General features: G+C 30.8%; 1 protein-coding gene across 1 annotated transcript in view; it reads left to right on the top strand.

Moving 5' to 3' along the window:
• Window positions 1–6,678: 6,678 nt before the first annotated feature.
• Window positions 6,679–19,945, top strand: part of LOC121124374 (hemicentin-2) — a 256,662-nt gene continuing 243,395 nt past the window's right edge. Inside the window, exon 1 of the mRNA XM_071891276.1 lies at window positions 6,679–6,907. Coding sequence (XP_071747377.1) covers window positions 6,874–6,907 — 34 coding nt within the window. The 5' untranslated portion in view covers window positions 6,679–6,873. The remainder of the gene's footprint in view (window positions 6,908–19,945) is intronic.

Raw genomic sequence — 19,945 nt, 5'->3', positions numbered from 1 at the left:
CAGCCCTTGTATTTCTGGGACCGCTCTCGCACGTATACAAGTAATTTTAAAAGCAAAAGATTTTCAAGTAATTCAACTCTGATATTTTATATTAATCTGTCAAACCATCATTTACTAGTTGGAGTACCCTACCATAGCTCACAAAGAGATCCACTTTGTTAGTTTCCGCACATTTAAACGTAGTTACTCGATACTTTTATGTTATCTCTTCAAGAATGAAAAAATCTTTAGAAAAAAACAACAACACTGTTTAAGTTGCTAACAATAACAAAACTTGCCTCCTAAAAAATGATTTTTTAAGGAATTACCACTCTAAATATATGTAGTCCCCTCTTTCTTTTTTTTTCATATGAATGGCTGAGCTTTCGATACACAAATTCGTTTTCAAAAATGAATTCTCCACAAATTAACTTTGCTTTATAATATATAGGTCATATATGTTAATAAAGGTTACGTAGACATATGTATAACTATTGTTGACGAATGAAGTTTTGAAATGGAGGTTGCTAAAGATAAAATATTCATCATAGGACTAATTGGATTAAGTGCTTTCGTTTTTCATCAATATATAAATCTATCCCATTTGGTGGATATTTGCAGTACAAACAAAGAAATCCCATTTCCAGAATTTTCCCTTTTGACATAATGTAATGCATTAAAGAGGACATTCTCAAATATTGATTCGACATTTAAGCTTTGTAAATCTCTTTTTTTTGTATTTCTACTTTTTTGCTTGTACCTATTTGACACACACTTTTTTATTTTGCAGAGATAACAATGAAAATTCGTCAATCATTCTACTTTTATCAACTGTTTATTACTCACATGATCTAATAAAGCGGCTACTATTGTTTTCAAAAAATACATTATCGGAATTGAGAACATATCTTCTTATATTTTTTTTCAACCTCTATCTTTCATTATTATTTTATGGATAGAAAAGTACTGAAAGAGTTGTTGCTTACCCATAATAGATCAACTGGTGACCGTGTAATTTTGTTGTGAAAAATGTTACGTCCTTTTGAATAAATATTGTATTGTAAATTACATGGTTCAATAACTCTTCTATACGTCGTACAACACTTAGCATCATTTTTAAGAAGAAATACATACACAAGCTAATATCCTGGGATTTTAAACATATATGATGTAAAAAATAGGTCGAAAAAAGATTGAAACGGGACTTATAAGATTCCATCACATCTCCAAAAATCAATTCAATCACATCCATCATAATTCCCTGTATTTGCTAATTTTTTTCTTAAAGTCTCCACGCTATCAATGTTCTTAAGTTTACTTCTGAGAGACATATACTCTCTGGACCCCTAACAAACTACTCTACTGGTATATCAATTGTACTGCTAGTTCATGATTTTTGTGGAACCGAGAGGCTCCTTTCCTGCATGGAGTTATAACTAGGGCTGGAAAAGGTCTCAGCTCTCAGAGTATCACAATTATCTTATACAAAAGCTGAACTGGTTGCAAAAATTATATAGCCGTACAAGCAAAGTCTTAAAATTTTGATTACTTATTTACCAAATTAATGGAAGTTTTAGTGGTTGTGGTAGATTATCTGCATATAGAAAATCATCCATAATTATTTAATTAACATAAAAGCAGATAAGGCCAAGAGTTGTAGACACCTTGATGAGTCTGTGCACCTGAAAAAAATGCAAGAGTATGTAAAAATGACAGTAGTAGTCCACTTGTGGCCAACAATGAAAATACCTTTTTGTTTCTTTTGGAATCAAAAGTTTTGCTGATAACCGATTTGATGATGTATACAGAGGGACGTCCTCATGATCCCTTTTTTGACAATTTTGAGTGTTATTTAATAAATAATAAGTTTGACAAATAACTTTTTTTTTGTTGGGACAAAAAACTTTTTTGAAAAATTAGTTAATTTTTTTTAAAGAGACTAAATTCAGACAATAATTGTATATAATTATAACAATTATACACTTTCTTTTAGGGAGGAAGCTACAGCTTCTTCAGCCTCCCTCCTCCCGTGGACACCTCTGACATAAGAGGGAGTCTCATATTCACTTCATTAAAGAAATGACTAAATATAGTGGCTGTCTTTGAGTATAAAAACCCCATCAATTATTCACAACGGAAGTGCTTAGTCTATAAAAATATGTATTATGTTTGAAAAGATACAATTTTACATACTAAATTTTCCTTTATTTTTGATTGAATAAAATTAAGTATGAAATAAAAAAAATACTAGTAATAACTTACTATAAAATATACAGTCAAAAAGTTTGTTATTTGAGGTTGGGTTGCATAGTTTAATAGTTTTCCCTGAATAATTTGTATATGGAAGGGATTTTTGTACAAAAAAGACACAGTTTAGCGATTAAGTTTGTGATTGTTTTTTTTATTCATTATTTGATAGATCGTGGTGTTAGTATTTCTTTCTGAATGAAGAATTCGGGCCAATCTGTGGTGTAAATACCTATGTTTTACCTATCCATAATAAAATACATATATATACATGTACATTGAAATATAATTATAATATTTTCTTTGCACAAATGCTATGCTAAATATAGAAATTTCTCCTCTTTTTAGTAGAAATTCATTTTCTCCCCTTAATCATATAGTTGTACCTGATATAACAAGGAATTTAATTCATAATTCTCGCTTCCACCTTCCCCTCATGCTCTACAAAAATCCCCTCCTTAAATATGTACAATGGATTAATGAAATGCTATTGACACAATTTACGTAATCAAATTCCTTTCACGGGGAAGTGTAACCCACAAAAGTATTGTCTTTGATTGATGTCCTTCGCTTATTTTTAAGGGAGGAATTGTCTTATGTCTCCCATGACAAAATTGGACTTTGCACCTGAGGCTGATATATTCCTTTTTTTTCCTGATTGTCTCTACTTTCTACATACTTCAATACAATAGAGATCCTTCTTTTTGTCTCTCTCCCAAACGTAAACAAAGGTTTATCTCCTATTATTTTTATGTTGTTATGCTTAATATATATGTAATTATAATCTGTCTTCATTAATTCCAGGGCTCCTTTCAACCTCATATCCCTTTGATTATTAGATGTATGTATATATTACAGGTTATGTATGAACATTCTTCACATACATTTTAAGACGAAAGGAGAGCCACTTGATAGAGAAATGTCACTTCAAAATTAAATATGCGGCAATGTAATAAAGAGAGTAAATTTATACTATTGTTATTATTCGTTTTTTGCCAAAGGGATTTGGTTTATTTGCTCAGATTATTTTCTTTTGTATGTAAAAACAAGTAATAATGTATAAAAAACAAAAACTGAACAAAAACTTTTAACAATATTTTTTTTAATAATTACTTCATAATATTTTTAACCTAGTTATTCAATTTATTTTTTTCTCCGAAAACGTGAAAAAAAAACATTTTCAATTAAGTGTAGTTTCAGGTGGATGTTCTATATATAGATACACTATAGAGCGGAAAGTTGAAAGTCAATTATCGCAGTTTTTTATTAGTAAGAAAATAATTTGAGTAGATTCAGAGTATGTCTCTAATGCAGTATTCAAGGGAAGGAGAAGAGGGAACTAGAGTCGATCCGTGGACTGAGAGATGATGCCAAGATACAAGAGCAGGTCTAGTGCCTTGCATAATCAGATGTGATCTCCCCCCTGGCGTATACATTATTCCACAGACTCCGAGTTCCTCTCACACAAGTACCTCGAAAAATTCTTCTCTTCTCTTACTCTGATAGATTATATATATAGATATATTTTTTGTGGGGCTTTAATTCCAAGTATCACATTTTTTTCTGTGGCTCTAAATTTGATGACAAAACCTTTTTAGAAAGGAAAAAGAAAACCATTAAAAATTTGCTTCCCTCCGTCTTTGCCGCACCTAATAGAGACAACACTCCCGCCAGGTGCACAGGAAAAAGTGTAAAATCTACCCTAGTCCCAGAATGAGAAACAGCCCCGCCCCTTTCTTCGGTTCACTTCACTTAGAAAAGTTATTTCCTTGAAAATGTTTCAACAACTTTATTTAGAGTTTTCACTTTGGCAGTCTCTTATTTCGAGATATAAAGATAAAGTATGACGTACGGGCAAACTTAGACAATGTACCCCCTAAATTGAATATAATCTTCCGTGGAAGCAAATATTTGGTTTTAGGAATATTGGTTTAACTATCCCATTACTTTATACTTGTCCAGCTGTAGTCTAACTTTCGAGACGTTGGTGATGCATCTCAACACTGCCACTATTATCAGGATAAATAAAATATACCTGTTCATTATCACTATAAAAAAAAATGAAGGTATTGGAACGCCTGCAGGCTGAAACCCACATATATTATTGTTATTTAAGCCGAAGAACACGAATATGGTCATTAAAACTTTCAATTGATAAAGGCTTGCCCTTTAAAGCCTTTTTTTAAAATCATTTTTTTAGTATAACTAAGATTCAGTGCCATGTTTCGACATGAAAATACAAGATATATGAAAATCAAAGTAAATAATATATTTGTAAAAACAATTCAGCATTCATTTAAAAAATGAATTATTGATTACGTTATTTTGATTACATTTTATAAGAAATATTATTTATCGATTATTATTTTTTTTTACTTTTACTCTGTTCCCTCTAAATTGTATTCATTTAGATTGATGGGTGTGTAAAAATAGAAAAATGGGATTTGCTATCCCAAGAATTTGGAAAGAACCTCTAGATGACTCAACAGATTGCTATTTTTGTACTCTGGATACAAAGCACCGTGGAGGCAAAACTTATTCGAATATTAGGTATTCCATTGCTCCAGTATCACACTTGTCAGAGCTTCCAGTACCAAAGCCTCCATAATTACCAAGTCTAATAATTAAAAAAAAAAATGTAATGATACCACAGATATGGATTTCATAAACCCGATTCAAAAAAGAAGTCCATACTTCCCAAACCAAGATGAATTAAACAATTTTATTTAAAGAGCCTAATCTCACAAAATCCAATATTGAGATCTTTACATGAAGGCTGACTCAATTGGTTTTATTAAACGAGAATGTGTTTGTAACCGTTCATAGACAACGCCGTCATAAGTTATATATTTTTTATGCAAAAAGTGATTGTCTTTGCTTTTGCCATAATGTGACTGGGCTTTTTGAAGAATTGAAAATTTCCCTAGTCATCAATGATTGGCGTCTTTTCTTTTTCTTTTACTAGGGTGTTTAATTTTTAGGGTGACTTTTTAATTTTATATTCTGTTGTATTTTAATGAAAAAATTATGTATGTAAGTAAGGGCCCCTACTTATAAAGAAGCAAGAAAGATACAATTGGTGCCATGAGATCTGGTTTTATGTAAAAATTAGAAATTAGTTCAGTATGTCTAAGTCACGTAATGGGAACAGGATGAATTCTGGACAACTCACAAAAATTAAAAACTTTTAAACTGTATTAAATAATCATCCACAACTATAATTCAATATATTTTAATAATGAAATGATGCGTCTTTTGTATAAAATAACTTACTCTTTAAAAACCAAAAATATTATGAAAAGGTACATAAGTTATTTAAAAAAAAACTTACCTAACACCACCTCAAACACCAACTCTATTTTTATTTGTGTTATCTAGTATTCTATCAAGGGAACTGAAACAAGAACTTTATTTTAGAGATTACTGAAACTTTTTTTGTAAGAAAGTTGGGGCTTGAGTTGTCCGTGGTCAAAAGGCCACATTTAAATATAATATCATAAAATATCATGTTTTTAGTGTATAATTACGATGCAGAGCCATATATCGACGTGAAAGAAACACATAAATGAATAGCAATGTTATTAATATTGATAAAAAAATTGCAGCATGGAACGTATTATAATTGATTCTTTTATCTTAAATCAAGTACAATTAATGTTGTTATTTGAGCGCTTTGCATTTGTTCATCAAGTGCTTTATGTCATAGCTAGAATTAAGGATTTTTTCAATTTAATTTATAATTTTTTTACCAATATTGAAATACTCTAGAATATAATACATTTTAATGTTCCTTTAATTGATCAGATGGAGTTGTAGTGGTTAAGTATAAGCAACTATTTAAATGACCAAGGAATTGTGTTCATTCGTTGTCAGTAGTGTTATGTTAGTCCTTACTCATTTGGTCCAGTCAAGTCTTGGGACATCTACTTAAGAATGTCGGTCCTTCGTACTGTCAGTATTAAAACTAGTTAGAAAAGAAGAAATAAAGTTGATTGACATCATCAAGGATCAAACTTTAAATTTTTTAGGACTGATATGCAGGACTTAACTGTACCAGACTGAGAGTGAACTGGATGGGATTGTAGTGTTCGGTCCTTATAAGGATTGATACAGTCCAAGTTGTCAGTTAATTAAATAGCTACACATAAATAAATGATTATACATATAAAGGGGTTAAAACATTAGAGGGAGTTCAAGTTTGTCATGATCCTAGGTGAAAAAACAAACAATCCAATCATTCCTTGATTAATTAATTACTGATTTTCCTTAGGATCAATATATATTTAGGTATAAGTGTCGTTTGTTCTGTATTTATATTATAAATTAATACTATAATCACAAATAATGAAAGCGGAGGGGAAAACGAAAGCTCCCAAAAATAAAAGAAGAAGAAAATTTTACGCGTATTTTTTGATACCATCCAAATATAATAATACCAAGAAAAAGGAAAATAGATCAGTTTGTTGTAAGCATTCCGTGCTTTCATATCTTTCTCTTACTTTCCGACTTTTTACTCTCGGATACTTCTTGTATTAAATCATTTGTGGCATATATTATTATTTACATATATATATATAAATTGAACGTGTATCGAAAAACCGTCAACAAATATTTAAAATTACTCCTCAATTTGCCTATGAGTTCAAAATGATCATTTTCCAATTTCTACTTTTCATATCAGGTAATATTTATCATCCATTAGTATATTATTATGTAAACCTAAAATACATTTGAAGACTGTCTATTAGGGACGGACTCATAACAAATAATCATGCTTTAATAATTTTTCATTACGTCAAATCATATTAGATTTTTGTTTTGTTTAATTCATTAATTTTTTATGAAGCTGTAAAAAAGTAGGGGGTTTACATCGTTGTTTTCAGTTCAATAAACATTATTGCAATTCTAAGAAAAAATGTTTAGTTGTAATTGCTTTTTCTATCTTTGAGATTCATTAGGTTAGCTTACTACATGTTTATTTGCCTTAGAATAAGTCAGTCTCTCATAAATACATATATTTAAGGATGAAAGATTAAGTGGTATAATTAGATCTCTTCATGGTAAAGTATTATAAAGAATATCAATTTATACAATTAGATAATTTACGTAGGTAGATATTAGTTTTAGGGTTTGGTCTGAAAATCTTAGACCGGTTTGAGATCATTATAATGTTCAGTAGACCGAAATAATTCGTTCTTTTAACACAGTTAAGCCGAACGTGTCCCAAGGAAAAATGGGTCTTAATCGGTTCTAAAGAAAAAATGGGACTGGATCCGTCTCATTTAAAACTGGAACAAAACAATTTCTATATATAAATTGTTGATGAAGTCATGTGTGTTTAAAAATTGTTAACATTAACCTACCATAACGTTAAATAAAGCTAAATATTCTGAATAAACCATATTTGTTAAGCACAATTCATAAATCAAAATAGGGGAGAATTTTTTTTATAGATATAGACCAAAAACAAATATTCCTGGTTTTGTTTCGGTCTACAGTCTAGACTGAAACATCCTTACAAATCTGTTTAGTTTCACTGTTCTACTCTAACTTTAATTTGCTAATGCTGTAGCAGATGATTGGAGATTGGCGGTTGGTATTCTTGGGCATGCGTGCTGTCTTAATCTTTAAAAACAGAGCCTTATATGAGACCGTTATGTTTTTTAATAATTCAGTACGTATAGGAAGGTCTGAACTGGTCTCTACAAAAATCGGTATGGATCAGTCTCATTAAAAATGCAGTCTAGACCGGTTCTATAAGTAAATTGTTAATTACGTCTGTTGTGTTTCAAAATGGTGAACATCTACCAACAATAACGTAATATGAATTTAAATTTGTCGAATAAATTATACTTGTACAGCTTATAGATCCGGACAGGGGAGAAAATCAGTCCATTGATTAAGACTAAAAAAATCGTTCACAATTTCAATGCAATTAAATTTCGATCAACTGTTTGGACCAAAAGATCTGTCCAAATCGCTCTAGAATTTTTTTTCCAAACCAACAAAAAAGTTTAGTCTTTAACCAAGTCTCAACACTAATAGATACTTAATTGAATTGAATACAAGCATTTGAAGGTGCATTTCAAAATGTTTGTTATTATACCGATGTGTGTACATATGTCCCTAAATATTCATAGGGAGTTTGAATTTATATGATATATCTATTTGACAGCTATAAAAAAAGAGCTCTCAAATACAACATGAGTTAGATTTAAAGATATATGCTCATACATCAATATTTGAAAACTTTTAAGGATATACATATACAATATTCATATGGTATGCTAAAGTTATTGGATTTAAGACCTAAGAGCCTACGAAACAAATATGTTTTGAATTATCAATTCTTTTTCCCCAAATTCATCATTATACAGGGTTGGTCAGCAATACAAGAAGTCTCGAGCCTTCTGACCTTCATGAGCTTTGTAAAAAGGTGGCGTGGGATCCTTATGAATGAAGGTAATCCCAAATCGCCCTTCACTCCTCTCTTGATGGTACTAGCAGCCATGGAAAAGTAGTTAAATCATCGATTTGGTGGGGACATACTTGATATTCTTCTCCAAACTGGACAAGAACTCCGGATCCCTCTTTAAATTGTGCCCTCCACTTCCTGCTTAGATGACAAAGTTCATCTTGGCTACCTTTAAAACCAGGCTCCAGTAGTACTTCACAATATCCATAATCCTTGCTACTTAAACTTCAGTAACTAGAAGATTTGATAGCGCGTCCCTTTAGCTTCTTGATCACTCATGATGACAAGATGACAAAATGTCTATTATAGTTTATTTATACACAAAAAATGGCTGAACCAGAATGTCAAAATATAATCTGCAATCCTTCCTATATTAATGAAAAAATTAACATTAATTATTATTCCATGTTTTGCTACCCAACCCTGTACAGTATACAATGTCAAATTATAAATGCTATGCAGTCAAATCCAGATAAGAGCAACATCACAGTGCAACGACATTATTACTCCTATCTGGATTTTGTTTATATCCGATGTCCATATAGAAATACATTCAAAATAGTAATTCATATATTAATATGTTAAAACTTTTATGTAATTTCTTATTTTATTATTAATTTTCAAACACAATTAGTCTTTTAAATCGCTCATTTTCCCTTGTATTTGCTCATAAAGTTAAAAGCTTTTATAATTTGATTTAAAAAAAGTAATATTTTGATTACTTTTTAAATTTTACTGTGCTGCAAACCTAAGTTCTAAACTGATTTTAAGACAAACTAATGTTATAAATATAAAAAGTGTTAATTTATTTTAACTTAAAGTGTGTTTCCATATTTCAAACCCAAAATCAAGCTCCCGAATATATATTATACATGTGGTTCATGGAATTGATCTTTCCATAACAAACAACGGGTTAATTATGATGTCCATGATCAATATGAAGGAGTGAAATTTATAGAGTGAATATGATTGAAATGTTATTTTTTCATAAATATTTGAGAAATTGATTCATTTTATGTATTTATACAAATAGATCCAATGTCTGGTAAAGTGTTAAAATTGCTTCTATGCTAGTTTTTTTTGGAGTGTAAATTAATTTATAAAAAATCGTCGTATTCAAATTTGACTTTATTATAATTATATAGAAATTACGAATAATATTTAGAATAAATAACGAAGAAATATACAGCTTCAAAGCATGATAGAATCCCTCATATTAATAAAATACAAATATAATTACTTAAATTTAGCGTATATATTATTTTGAAAAAAAAAATCACATTGACCTTCTTTTTTTAACCTTAACTTGTTACTCCAACTAATACAATCTAACTTATTTCTCCAGATACTATTAGAAAATTACTAAATATACAAATAAATTCCAAACAAGGCATTTTTAATAGAGGGCGAGGATTAAAAAATTAGAAATTTTTTAAAGTCGTTTTCACTTCTTCATGACCAAATATGCACAATTGGCCTTGATGAAGTACGAGGACAAGTTGTTCTACTCCTACGTGATCACGGCCTTCAGGGTATCGAAATTCGTGCAAGAAATCTTGTTTGTCTTGCCCTCCAAGACGCACAAAACATCAAAGTCTTGGAGATTCACGTTGGGTGAGGAGGAAGGCCAGAATTCTGCCTATCAGAAGGAAACCATATTTTCCCTGCAAAAATGCTCCACCTTCTTTGATATGTGTGTTAGGGCTCCGTCTTGGGTAAGCAAATAGTTGTCCCTGGGAAATGTGCTCTTCAACCATGGCAAGAAATGGTACATGAGGAACTTGTATTAGACGTTCCTGCTTACTTTTTCTTTGACCTAAAAGAAGTAGGGACGCATCTTGCTGTCGTAGGACGCTACGACGCCGATGACGATCACCTTAGCTGAATGTTCTGTCCTGAAGGTTTCCTCGACCTGAGCTCTTGATTCAGCTATAAGCGATCATTACTATAGTTTAGAATAGCGTCCATTGAGAAGATGTTCTTGTAGGATATCGACTTACCCGTAGAGAGGATCAGACATCCCCTGCCGTTTTGCTTGTTGCTCATACATTTTTGATCTCATAAGAACAAACATCAAATTGTACTTGTGGTTTGCTAAATGGCACCAAGTACAAAATTGTCAGACTTTTATAACTTAGACTTATTGGCCTCAAAGTGGATTTTAATTTTGATTCCTCATACTGTATAAATAAAGAATTTCATTAGGCTTAATGTTTCAGAAGCATACTGAAAAGTATTGGCTATGAAATGTAGATTCAAAGGAATGACAAACATTTTTGTAATTCTTGGTATGTATTATATCCCAATTCACCGTCAGGGTTAAAAAGTCACAGCTAATGCAGCACCTATATTTTGGTACTACAAAAATATTGAAGCCAAACTCCTGAAATCTTGTAATATATATTTTTTTGTCCTTCATAGATAGGTATGAAGTAAACCACGAACATTTTTTTGTCACCTCATACACATAAAGAACCACAATTCAATTATAAATATTTACTTTTCTTCATCTTTTACATGTATGAAAAAAAAATCCGAAGTGGCAATATTATTTTTCGTTTCAATAACTTTTTTTCTTGTCTTTCTCTGTTCAAATAGAAGATAGTGCATCCTTTAAGTGGAATTATTAATATAGCTTTTTGCACAAAAATGTAACTTTTGATTAATATAAGTGAGCTAAATATGAAGTCTAATATGATATAGGTATATGACGCAAGTGTAATATTTGTTCTATTTTGTTGTACATACATACACACATATAATATAATCACAAATATTCTATTATACAACGATGAAACAGGGCATATAATTTGCAATTACAAATTATAATAAAATTATTTCTAACCAATTATTTATTTCAATAATAATAAAAAATAGGAACATAACTAAGTATTTATATTTTACTTGTATAAGGGCGTCTGCAGGAATATATAAATATTCCTTGGATTGGGGAGGGTATGGTTTTTGGAAATTTTTTGCAAAAAAAAAAAAACACACCAAAAATTGGGAAAAAATTGAGTTTTGACCGTAATTGAAAGGAAGTTCACTACTCAGGAATTAAATAATACTGACAACTGGAAAATAAAATTATTCAAGTTATTACTAATTTCAAAAATACCGGCCAGGAATAAATTCAAACGATTCATATAAATAAATATAGATAGTAAGATAGGAGGGCAGGAAAAAAATGTCATCTGTCCTCTCCCCTCCTACCAGCGTCACGGTCTTGCCTCGTTAACATATAAACATATAGCAACGCAAATCCTGTGTACAAAGGCTTGTTAAAAAAAAGAACCCTGGAGATAGCAAGATTAATATATATATATATATGCTAGGTTAAACCATCAATGTTATTGGCCTTGCTAGAATTTTCTATTTGATGTACCGTACCAACTCATAGACAAGACAGACAAATTTTGACGTCATAAAGTATAACAGTGTTACACTAACAGCAACTGTCAAAGAAGGTGATATACAGTTATCCTTGGTAACAGTTATTCTCTATGGCGTCACTATTAAAAAGTGCGATGGAAGTCAAGATTTAGTAGGAAAAACATTACGGTAAAACCTTGTATTTGTATTAATCCTCGAGGATGGAGAAAAAGGATCAAAAACATTTGCTAGAACTATTCCAATGTCAATCCCCAATTTTACTCTGAGTCCCACAAGGTCTTAGAATCTTTAATCGGCAATAAATCCTCAGGGTTACGCTTTGTCTTTTATGATCACACACGTATGTTAATCAGGTTCAGTATACAATGTAATCTATTTCGGAAAAATGTTCACAACGCAGTAGTTAAATAATAATTACAACTGGTAAAATAAAGAAAATTCATTATTCAGATTCCCAATTCCATTAAACCGGGCCAGCTAAAAATGTCACAGGATTGATGTCACTGGAAACATACATTTTGTTGTCGACTGTAAATGTTTTTGCTTTTTTTATCCTAATTAGTGTTCTGAACTTTGATTGATTGAATTATAATTAGCTATTGTCACCCTGTGTTAACAATTGCCCAGCCCTTCAATACTATAATTACTGATATACATTGGAAGTTTTGCCTGATAAATTGATATATTTGATCATTATTCGGTCTTTCATATTACAGTTTTCCCCTTTGAAATGGTCATATTCAAATGTCTTAAAGTCTCCAGGCATAAACGATACTTTTTGCTGCAAAGTTCGACATACACCTCCCTATTTTTTTCATTTGATCACTGCTACACCAATATGTTTTTTCTCTCCCTAAAACAAGGACAAGAGCTTGACCTTTACTATAGTTAGCGTGGGGGGTGAGGACTTTTCATACTCAAATGTCATTTATATAAAAATTACGTAGCATAAATATAAATTTATTTTTTAATTAACATAAAAACATCCAAATATTAATAATTTAAACGTGAGTGAGCACAAAAATAAAATATTTATTGCCTTTTTTTTTCTAATGTTAAACACAAAAAACGACTAAAATATACCCTTTTTTTCTTTCCCCTTCTACCCGCACAGGTATTACTGACTCTCCAATTCTGACTTCATGTATGCAATTTGCTTATTCTTTCCATATATAAAATTATTCAATTAGTTTGCTTAATAGTAAATTGATGTACATTTGTTGTATGAAAATATCTTATCCGAAACATTTCCGAGTGATTAAAAATACCGTGAATAGATTCAACTGTTCTGGGTCTAGTATATATTACTATAATTTTAGTATTGAATTTAGAAACAGTTTGAATGCAATGGGAAAAAAACGAGTTTATTCAATAAACATTGATGTTTATCAGTTAACTAATTAATACTTTTATCATTGTTAAAAAAGGGGGATGCTGGAGTTGATTGTTAAGGACCATCTAAGAAGTATGTAAGCAAGTTTCAAGGGTGTCTTCAAGGGGGGTGATATAGGGCTCTACGGCAGGGAGTACAAATGAACTATTTTTGGTCTTTGTCAATAAAGAGTAATCATTTTGTAAGAAATTTTTTTAATGGGAAAACAGAATAAAAAAAATTTCCAAGGCCCCTCTCAAAATATAAGCATGCGGACGCCAGCTACTTTTTTTTACCCCCTCCCTCCATCTCATCTCCACAATTTCGACGCATAATGTACGAATGTACTTTATCTCTGCTTGTATTTGCAATTTCAATACCCCTCTACCTTTTTGCTTGTGTCAAGGTGTTACATCTCTAACACAAAAATATACAGAATATTTTGTTGTCAGCTGTTAATGTGTCTGCATTCCCCAACTCCTTATCAGTGTTCTGAACGGTAATTGCTTTAATTTAAATTAGCTATTGTTAAGCGGTAAAATTTTTTCAACAATTATTGAATAATATAGGGTGGATAAAATGTATCATTGGATTAACTGTATACAGGTTGGATCTTATCTAGTGGTACACATTTTATTATTTTCAATCCGGAATGACATTGGTACATAACCGAACAGAAGGACAACAAGACATCTTATCTCTGTACAGAAGAATCTAAGATGGATGGAAAAAACAAAGAATATTCTAAACTTTCTCAATTCCAACAAAAATATGGACAACATTTTTCCCCATTGATGCGACTGTGAATATACAGAAACGCTGCTACATCACAATTAAACAAGCATGCATGTCTCAGCTTCAGGTAGACATGTCTTCAGAACAAAAAATCCAGCCGGAACCATGGTCTTGGGGGTTGTGGTGTATGCCCTCTCATTTTTGTGGAGATGAAGGAGTAGCTCAATGTAAATGCTTACATCAAACTTCTGGATAAGAAAGGATTACCTTGGGTCAGAGAAAAGTTTGGGGAATTTTTTTTTCTTTCAAGGAGCTCACTGTCATTGTGCCGCTAAGACCCAGGCCTTACTGAAAGACCACATTCCAGACTTTCAGGACCTTGACATATGGCTGCCCTCCTCTCCAGACGCTAACTCATTGGACTACTATTTGTAGGTGCATCTGGATGAGAGGGCGTGTGTTGTTCCTCAGAGGAGTGTCCAGTCCCTAGAAGTTTCTATCACGAAGGAGTGGACTAGGCTCGAATCTGACTACATAGTCAAGGTCTGCAAGGCCTCGTATTATGGTAAATTTTAGAGATGAGGACTCACATATTAAAATAAGTTTTGACAAGTACTGTTTTCAGATGATTTAAAAAAAATAAAAGTCCTCATAAAACTTCTTGTTTAATTTTTACTATTGAAAAAAATAAAATATGTACCACTAGATAAAATCAATCCTGGTTAACTACTAATAGATTTTGGGCATTTTTAAGTCTTTTTTTATAGGAAAGGTTGTGTGATACAACAAAGATAATAGGTTGAGGTACGGATTTTATAGGTAGTCCCTTACTTGATAGATTTTAACCCTCGAAAACTCTTTTTAGTTTTAAGAAAATCACTATATATTTTTTGAGACACCCTAATAAACATACAAGACCTTGTTCTAGTATAAGGCTTTCCAATTAAGAAGTAATACATGAGGGAATATGGGAATCGTTTCTTACTTTATTTCCATTCTGTTATGAACGAATAGCTAAAAGTTATTTCCAAATTAAACTAATGAATACAATCAATTATGTCTTATTTAATACCTACCCACTTAAGTCCTACCACCCAAAAGACCACAACCTTTTGTTTTCTTTAAATTAATCATTGTTGATTTATGCATTATGTGTATGGACCTCTAACGCATCAAAACGTATTTTTTCTCAATCTCCTCATTATAAACTTTTTTTATAAATTAATTATTTTGTTATTTTAAATGATTAATTATTTCAACTTTTTTTTTTGGGAGCTTTAGAAACTTTAATTGTTTTTCTCCCCCCTCTATTCGTGTACCTAATAAAACAAACATTGTTTAAACCGACCAAAAGTGTGACCTTAGAATGTTTGAGAGGAGAGCATCTAAGCTATAATGAAGTTTCATTAAATTAGCTTCAATCAGCTATAGAAGGAGATAAACAAACACATATCCCAATCCGTATCCAGTCAGGAAATGGGTAGTAGTGATGTGGACGTTCAGTCTTGGGCTGGTATCGTTCAGGACTGCATATTAGTCCAAAAACTTATAAAGTTTAGTCTTGATGATATCACTCTACTTTTTATACAATCAGTTCTACTATAGACGGTCTGAAGGCCCAACGGTCTTAAGGACCTATTCCAAGGACTGATAGGACCTGTCCTAAGACTGTACTGCAACGAATAAATAAGGAATGACACAACACTAGTAATTACTACCATGTCTATACAAAATTCTACTTTTTATTACAACAATGACTTACACTTAAACAGAAACTTGGAAAGAAAAAAGAAAACAGCCTGCCATTCTTTAATTATTCATTTAACAAAAAAAATTGTATTTTTTTCTTATACATCGCCATTGTCAAATTGATTTATTCTATTCGGATGCCATTTGCCTCACAGATGGTGGCAAGCCTCTGATAAGTGAAAATAGTTGTAAGTATCACGAATGAAGTTCGGGTCCATGGCAGTCCAATCCTCGTCGAGAGATGCCTTCATGGCTTCAATGTTCGGGTGATGTATGCTACAGGCCCTCCTCTCTATGTGCGATAGAAAAAAGGTAGATGGAATTGGCATCCGAACTCTATGGTGTCCACATTCTGTTGTCCCAGAGAAAACGATGTTGTTAGCTATGAAAGTGTGAATAATTTTTGCACTGTAAGCGGGACCCTATCTTGCTGAAAGACGACGTTGCTGTCGGGAAAAATTCCTGGACCTAGGGGAGTAGGTTGGTCTGGAAAAGGTCGATTTGAATGGGTGCTGTGAGCCTGTAATTCTCTGGGAATTAGATCAGGGGCGTTCTTGAGGGCATCCGCATTAATAATATGATTTTTTCAGGAGTAATCCTTCCTCCTATGGTCTTGTTGTGGTCTGGTCTCTTCTTAACATTGTAGATGGTCTCACAAGGTATTATAGTAGGCCTGGACACCTCTCTTGAAGTGTGACCCGCATAAAGAAGAGTTGATGACCTAGGCCTGGAATCTTACTATGATGACATGTCTCCTCCAATTTAAAAAAATCAATGAGCAGTAGGTGCTTGAGATTCATAGCTACTTATAAAATTACAGGTAGTTCTTATTTCCTACTCATTATTTTTTGTCATTCATATACATAAATCCTTGTGGTTATACTTAGATGTTCTCTCCTCAAAAAAGCTGTTAAGAAGGGAACATAAAATAATCACGTGTGTTCATAAAAACAGTGAATAATAGTGACGATTTGTTGGGAAATTAAAAGTGAAAGTTTTTGTTGGACTCGGAGTACAACTGAGCTTTGAAAATGAAGTAATTCCTGCTTGTGTCCTTGCTATATAAGGAGTTGGATTTGTGTTTATTTTCTTTCTCTTATAGCTGCTCACAGCTAATTAGATAAAATGTCATAGCTTCTTTGCTGCTCGTCAACAAATTATTTTTTAATTCGTCAGAATTAACACGTTCATTTTAGATTATACAGGTCATATTTTATACAACTATATTTATGTACATATTAGTACTATGCAATTATGTCTTGTTATGATGTATTATTTATAGAAGTAGAATGAGCAAATTAGCATAATTTAGGGTTTTTTTGGTGAGGGAGGGGATTCAATGTATGTATTTACTTACTGATATTCTTCAGAGATTTTCTCATGCATAGATACACATTGACAAGTAATGTATAGAATAAAAAACGATATATTCTTTACCTTCTGATATTTATATTTGATTTCTGTTTTCTTTTTCAAGATCCTTTGGGATATAAGGATAATAAATTGATATATTAAAAACAATAAAAACACATACACGTACATATTTACCAATATAGTTTTATATGTATGTATATATTTATTAAAGCAATAGTTTAAATAGTTTTGAATTGAATATATCCATATGTCTTTCTATTTATTTAACCCTTTGTTAATGAACTGGGATATTAAAAACTTCTTTTTTAAGCATTGTTAGAAGGATGTCAACTATGAAACGCTAACGACTCCATAGATGTTATAATTGCAATTGCAAGTTTTGAAGCAAAAAATTGTCAAACCTCTCAAATCAAAGATTTGAAAACTCACATCAAATATATGACACGTATGTTCTTATATAATAAATGATAGCTAATTAAATTTCTTATTTATTAAATAGTAGAGTATAGTATTTAATAAAAAGGAATTGTTTTGTGAATAACACATTATATTAACGTATAATTAATGGAGGGATTAAAAATAAGTAAATTTTGTGAAAGAAAGTAATTATATTATAATTTTTCATTAAATAAATTTCTTGTTTATTAATATTTTGGTAATAATAATATTCATTAATGATCCTTTTATACAGACAGCACATGTCTTTATAGCATGTGGTGTAATCCTATCGCTACTTACTAAGTGGTTGGTTATGTGGAAGAGAAAAAAAAATCTACTATAGATAATCACTCTATACTTATCTGGGGGAATATCTGGAGGAATTTTATTATAAAACTAGAATGAACACTGGCTAGAGTGTAAAACCTCCATCCAAAATCAAATTGAATGATGTATTTTGATTTCTTCCAAATTTATGGTCAATTATGCATTTTTTACGTTTTGTATACCCATGACTTCTAAAAATTTTATGCCCCTTTAATGTAACTATATATAACCTTTGTACCATGTTTGATCAAAATCGATTCGTACTTTTTCATGTAATCCTAGCGACTAATAAACAAAGAGAGGAAAAAACATAACTTCCCTTCAACTTTATTGCGGAGATTAATATCGACTCGAGGGATTTTGATAGTTAAAGTAACTTATCTTGGTGTTGCATTTATTTAAAAAGTCCAAAGTTTTTTATTCACATTGACTCTCTCAATGGAGTTTTTTTTTTTTTTGCATCACACATATGCCCAAGAATTGTGAGCTTAAAGTAAAGAGGAGTTTTTGCAGGCGAATTCTTTCTAATCCAAAAAGAATACGCGCCGTTATCTTATTTGATTTTGTGTTTTCAAGACCCTTCATATTTAGGGATAAAAAGTTTAAATATTCTTAGCCAAGGTGTTACTCAGATAGATATTATTTCATTTATTTAAAAAACTACAAGGGTAAATGTTTCAAACTGTTATGTGGATATATTATAATCGTTAAATAATATGATTAATAGAAAAATATGTTATTCTGCAAAAGAACTATAATAAATCTTCCTCAAGATATATATGTATAACATATAAACAATACCTATTCCCAATTATCCTTTTTTGAAATATTTCTTTAATTGGTCAGATTCAGTTGCACTGATTTAGTATAATTGAAGAATATATCAGCATATTTACTCCATCTAATCTAGAAATAAGTGTATAAGTTCCATATACATTATGTATATGTCCTTTTCTAGGAATGATCGGGCCGAAAAAATACGCACATTTATTTTAGGAGAATAATTTCTCTCGAGCTATGTCATATATATCAATATATTATATATGGTTTTTCGCTCAACTGTCCAAATTAACCTTTTTCAAATTTTTTTTGCCGAGAGTCAAAGAACAACTTTTATATTTTATGAAATTCTTACGTGGATACTAAATATTAGTGTGGCGATACTCTTAAATTAGGTAACTATTAGACCAAATTTGACTTCATTTTGTAATTGATTTTATGTTAAAAAAGAAAATGCGGTCTATGAATTGCTTTTTTAGTCCATATTAAAAGTAATTACAAAAAAATATACATTAAAATTTGTAGAAAATCTTCATTTTTTTTTGGGGGGGGTTTTAAAGTTTCACAATTTTAGTTCATTATGAATTAAATCTGGCTTAGAATGAAAGAATAAATATTAAACATCTTAAAAAACTATTTACTTTTAAAGTTATGTAAATCATAATATTAATTAAATTAAAATATTTAATCACATATATGAATATATTAATTATTATTTAAATGTAAATTTCTTAAATTAAATATTTATGAATATTTTCAAAACGGTATCTTTCATTTTTTATAATGAAAAATAATACTGAATCTTATTAGCATCAATTAGTAGACCACAAAACCAAATTATTTGGTTATGTGTTCTTCAGCATCTAAACATCTATGTGACATTTCAACATAAACGCAGGCATGGAGATAAAAAAGTAGTGGAAAAAAAAGGATTTTTCTTTTCCCAGCTACTCTATTTCATAAAAAAGAATCATAGTTCTTATATCAGTAAAAAAATTATGTCTTTATGGACATGTGATATTTACAGATTTTAATTTTTTGATAATGCTTTCATTTAAAATTTTAGCCCTTAAAAG

Source organism: Lepeophtheirus salmonis, chromosome 9, assembly GCF_016086655.4.
Source record: "Lepeophtheirus salmonis chromosome 9, UVic_Lsal_1.4, whole genome shotgun sequence".
In the NCBI taxonomy this organism is placed as follows: Eukaryota; Metazoa; Arthropoda; class Copepoda; order Siphonostomatoida; family Caligidae; genus Lepeophtheirus; species Lepeophtheirus salmonis.
Note: the sequence above shows the minus strand (reverse complement) of the source record. Positions and strands in the feature narration are given on the sequence as shown.